The sequence below is a fragment of the Muntiacus reevesi genome, chromosome 4 (genome assembly GCF_963930625.1).
Source record: "Muntiacus reevesi chromosome 4, mMunRee1.1, whole genome shotgun sequence".
In the NCBI taxonomy this organism is placed as follows: Eukaryota; Metazoa; Chordata; class Mammalia; order Artiodactyla; family Cervidae; genus Muntiacus; species Muntiacus reevesi.
This window is the reverse complement of record NC_089252.1, coordinates 131991566-132004398: the sequence shown is the minus strand read 5'-3', so window position 1 is coordinate 132004398 and position 12833 is coordinate 131991566. Positions and strand designations below refer to the sequence as shown.

The following is a 12833-nucleotide window of genomic DNA, read 5'->3' as shown; positions in this document are numbered from 1 at the left end:
AATCACCACTATTTACCACTGTACTGAAGGTACCAGTCAGGATGATAGAGCAAGAAAAGTAAACAAGAGGCATAAGAATTAGAAAAAAAAAAGAAGAAAACTGTTACTATTCTCAGGTGTTATGATTATGGGTACAGAGTATTCAAAAGACTTGAGAGATAAGTAAGAGATTTCAGAAAGTGGCTGGATATAAGGTTGGCATACAAAAACAAAATAATATCAGAAAATGTCAAATATCTAGGAGTAAATTTAATGAAAAATGTATAAGAACACTATGAAGAAAATAGAGAGTATAGCGGGTAGAGATTTTAAGTTAAATAAGTGATGAATTATTCTGTGTTCATGAATGCAAAAATGCAATATCCTAAAAAAATCAGTTCTTCCAAATTGACTTATAGATTTATTACAAACTCAGAGAAAATTCACACATTTATTGTGCAAATTAGGATCGTTCCAAAATCTGTACATAAATGAAATGGATCAAAAGTATCAGAGTAGATGTTTCTTGAAGAACAATAAAGTTGGAGCTCTTTTAAGACCAGATAATAAAATTTATCATAAATTATGTAGTAATTAGAGTATTAATATAAGGATAAACTGTAACAGAATGACAAGAAAAAGTAAGAGAACCCATGCAGAGTTTCCTAAATTTAAGTAATGCTTCCATAGTAATCCATTGTAAAAAGTATGGTCTATACAACCAATAGCTGTGGGTCAATGAGACAACCAAACGTGTATCTTTGGAGAATTTGACCCCCTACTCACACTGCAGGCAAAATTTAATTCAAGATGCACCACAGATTCAAATGCTGAAAGTTAAGACATTAAAGTTTCTAGAATATCTTAATGAGCTGAGTAAGCAAAGATTTCTTATATGTCATGAAAACAAAAATCTTTTGTTTTTAACTTAAATAGAAACATTCTGTTCATCAAAATAAACCACAAAGAGAGGGAAAAAAGGGAAATCCCAGAATTTAGAGAATATTTTTGCAAGAGAAAACAGAATAGTATTCAGATTATAAAAAGCACCCCTACAAGTCAATAAGAAAAAAGATGTACAACCCAACTTAAAAATGCACACAAACACTTGATCATGTCAAAAAAGTAGATATCCAAAGGCCAATAAGCAAATGAAATGGTATTTAACATTATTAGTTATGAGAGAAATGCAAATTAAAACAACTAGATACCACTACAAACCTACTGGATTGGTAGAAAATGACATGAAAATACAAAGTTTTGGTGAGGATAAAGCTCCTCTGAAATTCTCATATTCTGCTGATAGGACTGTAAATTGATACAATCACCTTAAGATGCTGTCAGACACTAGCTACTAAACACAGGTAAACGATATGACTCAGAAATTCAGTTCTCAAAAGAAAGGTGAATATGCATATCAAAAAGCATGTACGAGAATGTTCGTAGTGTCTTTAGTCATATAGGCAACACTAGAAATAACTCAGTAACAAATAATCCATCAACAGTATATAGACTTTTAAAAATTGGTGTATTCAATAACAGATTAAAAGTAGTGTATTCTATATTCAAAAGAATGGTATATATGCAACTATACTCATCCACATAGGTGAGTTTCACAAACATAATATTATATGAAAAAAGAGTAAATACTGGATGATTCTACTTATTGGAAGCCCAGAAATAGGCAAAACTCATCTATGATGATGGGGGTATGAATACTATGGAAGCACGAGGAAGTCTTCTGGGTATAGTCATATGTTCTCTACCTTAATCTGAGTGGTAAATATGTGAGTTTGACTGTATAGAAAAGAGGAAACGGAATGAGCAAGACTAAGGATGTAAAAGTAAGTGCTCTGTATGGTAAGAGGGTGCTCAGTGTGACTAGAGTATGTGGACGCCATGGATGGGAAGCAGTAAATATGTCTGCAGAGTTTGCTGCCTGATTATTGAACCCTTGAAAAACAATTTAAGGAGGTTGTTCTCATTTTGCTAGGCAATAAATAACTATAGTTGTTGAACAGGGCATAAATAAACTCAGTTATACTTAATGAAGAATGATTGATGAATTATTAAATTAATAAATGAAGAATTATTAATGAATAATAATTTAATGAAGAATATACAACCTGATTGTATAAATCAGGTTGAAGAATATACAAGAGTTCTTGTAAATATTCTATGATCACATTTACACACTATACAAGCTTGTATCCTAAATGAAGATGTTAAAAAATTAGAAGCATAATTTTTCAAGTGCTATTAAAAAAAAAGTCCATAACAGAGTGTTAACAGGATGAAAACCTTAGAAACTGGTTTATCTCCAAAAGACCAATATTTTAAGACCAATATCCATATGTTGTAGCTAGCACTTACTTCATCAAATGTAAAATCTTCTAAATCTATTTCTTCATATTCTTCTTCAGATTCTTCATTCTTAATAGACTCTAGAGCTGTTGTCAGTTTCTTTCGCAAAAGAAAGCCCTTCCAAACTGCCTAAACAAAAATTTAAAGCATGTTATACAGGGTTATAGATCAAACTCCAAACCAGATTCTCTGTGTTATCCCATTAGGAAGATAAAACATCTTAGACCTTAGTTTAATGGCTCGATAATCTGTTTTTTGAACTTTATGTGACATTTAAAACTGCAAGATAAATTAAATGACTGCTTGTGTCTAAAGTTCTGAATCTCAGGGGACTTTCCTCATAGTAAGCAGAAAAGAATCTTTAAAACTCCCTCAACTGCACATGTAGGTCAACCAATCAATTATCTGACAATCCCTCCAGGACCCATTCTAAATTAAGAAGAAAGAGATACAGAGGAAAACCAATTCTGTTAATTTTCAAATGATTATGTATAAAATAAACTAACACGCATTAAAGAAAACTTCAACATTTATAAATGGCCCTATTAGAGACTTGGTATCCTGGCCCACAGCAATTAACTAATTTCATCTTTAAATAAACCAAGCACATGACAATAGAATTAAAAACATTAAGATTCCTCAATAACCATGGAGGGATCTTGGAGCTTTCCTAAATTTAACTCCAAGAACACTAGAGCTTTTAAAAAATTAGTATCTTTATACACTGCTAGGGGTAAGCTCCAGGACATAAAGTATATGTAAAACACAGGTAGAAATAAGTGAGTATTTCATACCTTCATTTATCTATGAAAACCCATATAAATATATAATAAACACATATATTATATAACTTTATATATTTAAATATGTCATTGCTAATATTTATAAAGTGAAAGCATAAAGTACAAAATTAATTTCAAAAATTATTACCTATAGATATAGAAAACAGAGGGGAAGATATAGAAATAGAAGCCAGATATCTCGAATATACACTTTGCTTAGACTTGAATTTGGAATTGCACACATGCTTAAGAAAATTATAACAAATAAATGTGAAATAAAAGAAACTTCTGAAAAAATATATAAAGAGATTTTATGCTATGGGTATAACCACACAGAAGTTATTTAAAGTGACTCTGAAATAGATTTACTTGGCTATACTCCCAGTGAAATGCAATCAAAAAAAGGTAAATTTAATTACAAAAGTTACCTTAAATATATTTTAGTAATCGTATTGTTAGCAATAATACTGGTGTTGCTATTCTGTGAAATATATATATTGAGAAGAGGAATATACAAACAGGTAATTGCCAGAACATATATGACAAAATAGAAGTAACACACAATCTCTATGACAACCAGCCTAGTAGGTCAAATCTCCACAACAATTAGCCAAGAATGGTTAAGACTTGATCAATGACTGCCAGCTTCCCTATTTTTGTTACTACTTCTATCTCAGGACCAAGTGGACCAATAAGAGATAGCCAAACCTACTTCCCCAACCAATCACATAACATGCCCCATTTCTAGCTGGCCAAGGGTGTATGCATGTGTGTGTGCATGTGTGTGTGCGTTTGTACACACACATGCACTTACATAGTGGAAACAAGGACTGCATAAATGATAAAAAAACAGACTATGGCAAGGGAGTCAGCCATCAAGTTGCCTCTAGCAGAGACTCAATGACAACGAAGGATATGGGATAAATACATATACATTTATACACAGTGATGAATACATGATTGTCACATACTAGGCTCTCGCTAAATATTATTTTCCCAATTTCTTTTCCCCCTTGTTTATAAAAATTATATTTACTTAGTTTATAAAGTAAGAAAAGTGTGATATTAAACATCACATAAAGTTTAAAATGTATAATTAACTAAATTTTTATTGTTTTGCCTCTAAAGATGAATTTTGGTATAGAAATAATTCCAATACTTTTTAACTTGCTATGAATAAACTATAACCTCTCAAGAGAGTTCGAAACTCTTTCACATGGAAAAGATCTCAATATGAATCAAGAACATGAACAACATTGAATGGTAGAAACAGAAGAGAGGATATCTTTGTGTGATGAGGAACATGCTTAAAAGTATTGCCTAAGAAAGTGGATCTGCTTGCTTTAATTTACCATGTGGAGAGTACCATCAGCTCTCTGCCCTTGTTTTCAGTCTCATGCAGCTGGGTTGTTATTATAGACCTGGGTATGTCATGTACTGTGGGTGACTGACATAGGCAATCTAGCTACCTTAAAGGAAAACAAACTGTTTTTCCTTTCTCCCTCTTGTTTAAGTCTGTTTGAGCTTCAGTAAGGAAAGTGCCATAGACCTGGTGACTTACACAAGAAATGTGTATTTCTCCTAATTCTAGAGGAGGCTAGGAGTCTAAGGCACTGACAGATTTATTGTCTGGTGAGACCAAGTTTCTCAGTTCACACTGTGTCCTCACATGGTAGTAGGTGCTAGACAGCTCTCTGGGCTCTCCTCTATAAGGGCACTAATCCCATTCATGGGGGCTCCACCATTACGACATATTCACTTCCAAAAGACCCCATCTCCAAATATCAACACAATAGAGATAAAGTTTCAACTTAGGAATACCGTGGAGAACATAAACATTCAGGCAACAGAATCCTTCACTTGGGGATTTTTAAAACTCCTCTTTTATGATTCTTTTATCTGGCATTTATGCTCTCTTGATTGCTTTTCAAAATGCTTTGCCTCAACATGGCAAATGGGCCTGTGATTTCTTCCTGCTAGGGAGGTATCCCAGTAGGGAGGTACCCTTCATATCCCTTCTTCTGATCTTGTGCTAACAAAGTAAAGAGCATTAGGGAAACATGCCTTCTTTCCCTGGATTCTCTTTTTTTGTTGTTACATCATCTTCTCTTCTTCAGTTATCTCTCCTCAACATCCCCTTTTTCCTTATACCATTAAGATACCAAGATTAGGTGCAGTTTTAGGGAAAAGAGACCATAACAGGAATTCTTTAATACAGACTTTCAGTGAAAAGAGTGAAAGGACTGATTCATCATGTTTCACAGTGGATCCAGCCTAACTTATCAGGGATAGGACTTCTGCAGAGCTCTAAACTGTATTATACACACTGTATTTTTCTGGGGTGACACAGAGAGATATCTCCCTTCTGCATCAGTGGAGGGTCAGAAATTCAAGTCCAAGCCATGGGAAATAAAGGTAATATAAATGTGTAATCAGTGTTCAGATTCTTCTACTAACTTATTTATTCACGTCAAGGTTTCCACATTTTTCCCCTAGTCATTCAACTATGATAAATTAAACTTTCTTTCTCACACATCCAAATCAATTCCTTGGCCAGAGTCCTATCTATATTAGATATACCTAACACCTTTTTCTTCTCTGTGAGTGATAGTCGCTCAGTCATGTCCAACTCTTTGAGACCCCATGGACTGGGGCCCACCAGGCTCCTCTGTTCATGGGATTCTCTAGGCAAGAATACTGGAGTGGGTAGCCATTCTCTTCTCCTGGGGATCTTTTTGACCCAGGGATCTAACCCGGGTCTCCTTCATTGCAGGCAGACTCTTTACATAAAAAAGGGACCATACTAAAAAGTACGAGGGAAGCTAGAATACCTAGGCTGGCTGTATTCTAGGAAAAAGAGGAGTACTTGGGTTCTGGTGAGCAGAGAGCAGTCTCCACCATATACTTCATGAATCTTCATTTTGCATTTAAAGGCCAGGCTCTTTCTACTATATCATATTCTGCTCTGCAGGATGGCTAGACAGTCTAGAATTCATATTTTTAAGATGAATAGTTTAAGAAACTAGATGATTGTACTGAGGAGAAAAGAAAATGAAGCTGAGTTGACTTCAATGATTTTAAGTGCCATGATATAAAACAGGAGAGACTTATTCTAAGTTGCAAAGACTGAATTACGCTTACTTTTGTTACAGACACAAACTTAACACAAGGATATTCAACAGATATAGCCACTGAGCTAGACTGTTTCATCAAATAATGAACTTTACTTTATTGAAGAGAATGAAGCAAACATTCACCATCAATGTTGAAAAATGTATTGCTCATCCACTGATGAGAGGAGAAAGTTTGAACTACATGACATTTTCATTCCTCATGCAACAGAACAATATTCTGAGACCATAACTGAGGTTGGTTTCTTCCCCTCAGAGTTTCCTTGAATCCATTGCACTCCCTCCCCTCCCAAGTCATTCAGGCATCAGTAAGAGCTTTGTCTATGCATTGCCCTGAGGAATGCAGCCCAGAAAAATTAAGTCAACCAAAATACTAAATGTATTCATTAGTACTATAGCAAAGACAATTCTCTTGAAAAACTATGCCTTTAATAATGAAAACCAGCAACTTAGTTATAAGGCTACTTTTTCCAGTTGCTTATGCCAATACCTTGCAGGCATCTCTTAACTCCTCCCTGTCTTCCAAAATCACATCCCCACATACTAATATCACTAAGTCTACCTTCAAAGTATATATATATATATATGCCCTCAATATAAATCAACATATATTCTGGAATGCAACTTTCTCACTACTTCTGCACTGCTCTGGCCCATGCCACCATTATCTACTATTTGGATTACTGCAATAGCTTCCTGATTTCACTGCATCTACCATAGCCTTCCTACAGTATTATCACAACCTAAGTAACTTTGATCACGTGAGTCCTCTGCTCAGATTCCTGTAATACCTCCCCATGTCATACAGAGTAAATGCCAAAGTCTTTACAATGATTTACAATTTGTAAGTCCTGCTCTTCTCCCTTCACCCCGCTGCAGTCACAGTGCTTCCTCCTGCTCTATAAACACTGTGAGTATGCTCCTAAAACAATGCCCTTGAATCTGATGTTTCTCTGCCTGAAATATTCTTCCCCGACATACCTAATGGTTTATCTCTTGTTGCACTGTTCCCTTTTCTGGTCTTCCACATCTATTCTGTCTAAAATGATTAATTTTCCTTAGAAACTCCTATCTGCTTCCCTGGTTTATTTTCCCCTTAGTACTTGTCACTGTCTAATACACTTATCTTACTTATCTGCACATCCTAGCAGGATATAAGCAAGTAAAATTTTTGTGCCAAATAATATTTACTAAATGAGTGAATAAAGGGAAACATTATATTTTTTAGTTACTAGAACTCAATTTAGGTGCAGTACCATATTTCCAGCCTTTATTTTATATATTTAATTTGTTTTCCTTTCCCATCAGGATACAAACTCTAAGAGGGAAGAGATCTTGTATGCCTTGTTCCTAGCTGTATTTCTTAAACCGAAAACAATGCTTGACAACCGCATGTTCTAAAAATTATTTGACGAGTGAATAAATAAAGGATGATAGTGAACAGATTGAACTTCATTTTGAAATCTGGTTTTGGTGAATTCTGAATTTTTAACTTAAACGAGTGTTTAAAAGACTTTACCAATTAAGATGGGCTTCCCAGGTGGCTCGGTGGTAAAGAATCCACCTACCAATGTAAGAGATGCCGGAGACGCAGATTCCATCCCTGGGTCGGGAAGATCCCCTGGAGAAGGAAATGGCAACCCACTCCAGTATTTTTGCCTGCAGAATCCCATGGATAGAGGAGCCTAATGGACCACAGTCTATGGGGTCTCAAAGAGTCAGACACAACTTAGCGACTGAGCACACACACAATTATTTTAGTAGATTTTCACATTCTTCTGTTGTTCCATGTCCAGTTCTAACTGTTGCTTCCTGACCTGCATACAGGTTTCTCAGGAGGCACTTCAGGTGATCTGGTATTCCCATCTCTTTCAGAATTTTCCACGGTTTGTTGTGATCCACACAGTCAAAGGCTTTGGCATAGTCAATAGCGCAGAACTAGATGTTTTTCTGGAACTCTCTTGCTTTTTTGATGATCCAGCAGAAGTTGGCAATTTGATCTCTGGTTCCTCTGCCTTTTCTAAAACCAGCTTGAACATCGGGAAGTTCTCGGTTCATGTATTGCTGAAGCCTGGCTTAGAGAATTTTGAGCATTACTTTACTAGCATGTGAGATGAGTGTAATTGTGCGGTAGTTTGAGCATTTTTTGGCATTGCCTTTCTTTGGGATTGGAATGAAAACTGACCTTTTCCAGTCTTGTGGCCACTAGTAGGTTTTCCAAATTTTCTGGCATATTGAGTGCAGCACTTTCATAGCATCATCTTTCAGGATTTGAAATAGCTCAAGTGGAATTTCATCACCTCCATTAGCTTTGTTAATAGTGATGTTTCCTAAGGCCCACTTGACTTCACATTCCAAGATGTCTGGCTCTAGGTGAGTGATCACACCATTGTGATTATCTGGATTGTGAAGATATTTTTTGTACAGATCTTCGGGTATTCTTGCCACCTCTTCGTAATATCTTCTGCTTCTGTTAGGGCCACACCATTTCTGTCCTTTACTGAGCTCATCTCTGCATGGAATGTTCCCTTGGTATCTCTAATTTTCTTGAAGACATCTTTAGTCTTTCCCATCCTATTGTTTTCCTCTATTTCTCTGCACTGATCACTGAAGAAGGCTTTCTTCTCTCTCCTTGCTATTCTTTGGAACTCTGCATCCAAATGGGTGTATCTTTCCTTTTCTCCTGTGCTTTTCACTTCTCTTGTTTTCACAGATATTTGTAAGGCGTCCTCAGACAGCCATTTTGCTTTTCTTTTTCTTGGGGATGGTCTTGCTCCCTGCCTCCTGTACAATGTCACAAACCTCCGTCCATAGTTCATCAGGCACTCTGTCTATCAGATCTAGTCCCTTAAATCTATTTCTCACTTCCACTGTATAATCATAAGGGATTTGATTTAGGTCATCCCTGATGGTCTAGTGGTTTTCCCCCACTTTCTTCAATTTAAGTCTGAATTTGGCAATAAGGAGTTCATGGTCTGAGCCACAGTCAGCTTCTGGTCTTGCTTTTGCTGACTGTATAGAGCTTCTCCATCTTTGGCTGCAAAGAATATAATCAGTTTGATTTTGATACTGATCATCTGGTGATGTCCACGTGTAGAGTCTTCTCTTGTGTTGTTGGAAGACGTTGTATGCTATGACCTGTGCGTTCTCTTGCCAAAACTCTGTTAGCCTTTACCCTGCTTCATTCTGTACTCCAAGGCCAAATTTGCCTGTTACTCCAGGTGTTTCTTGACTTCCTACTTTTGCATTCCAGTCCCCTAAAATGAAAAGGACATCTTTTTGGGGTATTAACTCAAGAAGGTATCGTAGGTCTTCATAGAACCATTCAACTTCAGCTTCTTCAGTATTACTGGTCGGGGCATAGACTTGGATTACTGTGATATTGAATGTTTTGCCTTGTAGATAAAGAGAGATCATTCTGTCGTTTTTGAGATTGCATCCAACTGGACATGGAACAACAGACTGGTTCCAAATAGGGAAAGGAGTACATCAAGGCTGTATACTGTCACCATACTTATTTAACTTATATGCAGAGTACATCATGAGAAAAGCTGTGCTGGATTAAGCACAAGCTGGAATCAAGATTGCCGGGAGAAATATCAATAACCTCAGATATGCAGATGACACCACCCTTATGGCAGAAAGTGAAGAAGAACTAAAGAGCCTCTTGATCAAAGTGGAAGAGGACAGTGAAAAAGTTGACCTAAAGCTCAACATTCAGAAAACAAAGATCATGGCATCCAGTCCCATCACTTCATGGCAAATAGCTGGAGAAATAGTGGAAACAGTGGCAGACTTTATTTTTTGGGTGGCTCCAAAATCATTGCAGATAGTGACTGCAGCCATGAAATAAAGAGACATTTACTCCTTGGAAGAAAAGTTATGACCAACATAGACAGCATATTAAAAAGCAGAGACATTACTTTACCAGCAGAGGCCCATCTAATCAAGGCTATGGTTTTTCCAGTAGTCATGTATAGATGAGAGAGTTGGAATAAACAGAAAGCTGAGTGCCAAGGAATTGATGCTTCTGAACTGTGGTGTTAGAGAAGACTCTTCAGAGTCCCTTGAACTGCAAGGACATCCAACCAGTCCATCCTAAAGGAGATCAGTCCTGGGTGTTCATTGGAAGGACTGATGCTGAAGCTGAAATTCCAATACTTTGGCCACCTCATGCAAAGAGTTGACTCATTGGAAAAGACTCTGATGCTGGGAGGGATTGGGGGCAGGAGGAGAAGGGGACGACAGAGGATGAAATGACTGGATGGCATCACCGACTTGACAGACATGAGTTTGAGTACGCTCCAGGAGTCGGTGACGGACAGGGAGGCCTGGCGTGCTGCAATTCATGGGGTCGCAAAGAGTCGGACACGACTAAGCGACTGAACTGAACTGAAACATGCTTCGAGATATAGCTCTAGATGAGGCCAAGAAAAACTTGCTTTGACTAATCAAATGTTAGCATATGTGACAAATGCCACATTGGAGCATAAGTTTTAATATGATTTTGTAGTTCAGCTTGACCATAAGAATTTACAAATTACAGCCTTACATCTTCAGCCTAGATCCCAAATAGAAGCACAGTCACCCTGCATGCACCTGCAGCCTGCATGTCACATGAGTAAGAAATAAATCAAGGTATCTGTAAATTGCTGTGATTCAGGGACTGCCAGTTATACAGAATAACCCAGTGAAAGAAAACTAACACGTTTCTCAAGACTAATTGTTTCACCCAAAGACTAAAACTAACCTGAATAAGAATAGCAGCCTTCTCCTTCTGTTCTTGGATATTCACGGTATTTTTAATTTTTTCTTTCTTTAAAATAGTTTGGTTTCCGATGCAAGAATTTGGCTGGGATGTCTGGGGTCCTATTGCAGCAGGGTGTAGCTCTGCAGAGAAATGAATCTGCCTGCGCACAGTGTAACCACGCCAGTATGCCTGGATTACCATAGCTGCCACACTATTAAGAGGAGAAAAAATTATTTTTAGTATCCATAATATACAGCTGCAGATAAGAGATCCTCATAAGCTATATTTATTTGTAAATTAGACTATATAAAGTATTATTTTAAAATAATACCTGCTCTTTTATTTAACTGTAGTCATAGAAGTAAAAATAATATGGACACCTTCAAATCTGAAGGAGAGAAATGGGCCAGTAACTTTGTGATATGAGTCTTAGGGATTTTTGTTTCTTTAAGGAGGAAGATATTACCGAGACTTTGTATGATAGTGGGAATTTGAGCCAGTATTAAGGGGGAAAAAGTGATGATGCGAAGAGGGGGACAAAGTTGGAGTCAATGTTGAGTTGGCAAGAGAGGATGGGATCTTGTTCACAGTGGGGACGTTAGGTTTTGAGAGGAAGAAGGGCCCTCCTTCATTTTCAGAGAAGGACTCATCAGGGCTTTATGAGCTTCATTTTCCTCCCTGCCCATGGACAAATACATAAATCATTCTCTTACAAGCCCAGTGGTAAATTCTAACATTTTTCTAGTCTATGTCTATTGGCTATTATCTGGCATCCCATCAATCAACACTGTGTTTTCCCCATATCCCCATAAGCTGCCCAGCAACAATAGCAAAAATTTAACAGCAATGTATGCTGACTGTAATTGGGTTCTCAGTTTGCTTAATCATTTAATGCTTCATCATTGGATATGCTTTCCCTTTCCCACACAGATTACTGCAGAAATATTATCAAGGTACATGGTATAATCAAAGTGCTAACTATTGTCTTAATTGCTTTTCAGAACCTTGAGTTCAGTTTTAAAAGACATATAAAGGAGAAGTGACTGATGCACATTCACTTTCCCAGGCTCCCTTGAAAAAGTTTCAATAATTTTATAACTGCTGAGCCCAGTTTTTTCTTTTTTTTTCCAAACAAAGTGAGTTTAAGGCAAAGTGGAATTAAGCAATAAACTGCCAGAAATGATGGCTTCCAAGATGGTGCTTGTGGTAAAAAATCCACCCGCCAATGCAGGAAACTTAAGAAATGTGGATTTGATCCCTGGGTCAGGAAGATCTGCTGGAGGAGGACATGGCGATCCACTCCAGTATTCTTGACTGAAGAATCCCCATGGACAGAGGATCCTGGTGGGCTACGGTCCATAGGGTCACAAAGACTCCGGAACTAATGAAGCGACTGAGCAGGTATGCAAAATGGAATGAGGTAATCATTATCTGTTGTTATGAATACTGTTATCAGCATCACCACCACTTTATGTAAAGCCTGTGGAAGTTTTCAATCTATTTTGCTATGAATTTAAATTAGTGGGTAAAACTTTCTGTGAAGAAAAATCATGTTTCAACAAAACACTTCCTCCTTCTAGGGTAAATGGTGCTCTTGTGTACTCAGTCATGTCTGACGTTTCGTGACCCCATGGATGATAGCCTGCAGGCTCTGTTGTCCATGGAATTTTCCAGGCAACAACAATACCAGGGTAAATAGAATTTAGTACATTTTGCTATGGAATTAATTCACATTTGATCATTCAATCATTAATTCATTCCTTCTTCTTTCGGACAAAAATGAGTTAACGAATTTGAAAAAGAGTAGATATATGTATACGTGTAACT

The 12833-nt window shown here is 37.0% G+C and overlaps 1 protein-coding gene across 1 annotated transcript in view; it reads right to left on the bottom strand.

The window, feature by feature from the left end:
- Nucleotides 1–12833, bottom strand: part of LRRIQ1 (leucine rich repeats and IQ motif containing 1) — a 184037-nt gene that overhangs the window by 87318 nt on the left and 83886 nt on the right. The window contains exons 16-17 of the mRNA XM_065935480.1: nucleotides 11007–11217; nucleotides 2353–2472 (exon numbers count right to left, since the gene is read on the bottom strand). Of these exons, the coding sequence (XP_065791552.1) occupies nucleotides 2353–2472; nucleotides 11007–11217 (331 nt within the window). The remainder of the gene's footprint in view (nucleotides 1–2352; nucleotides 2473–11006; nucleotides 11218–12833) is intronic.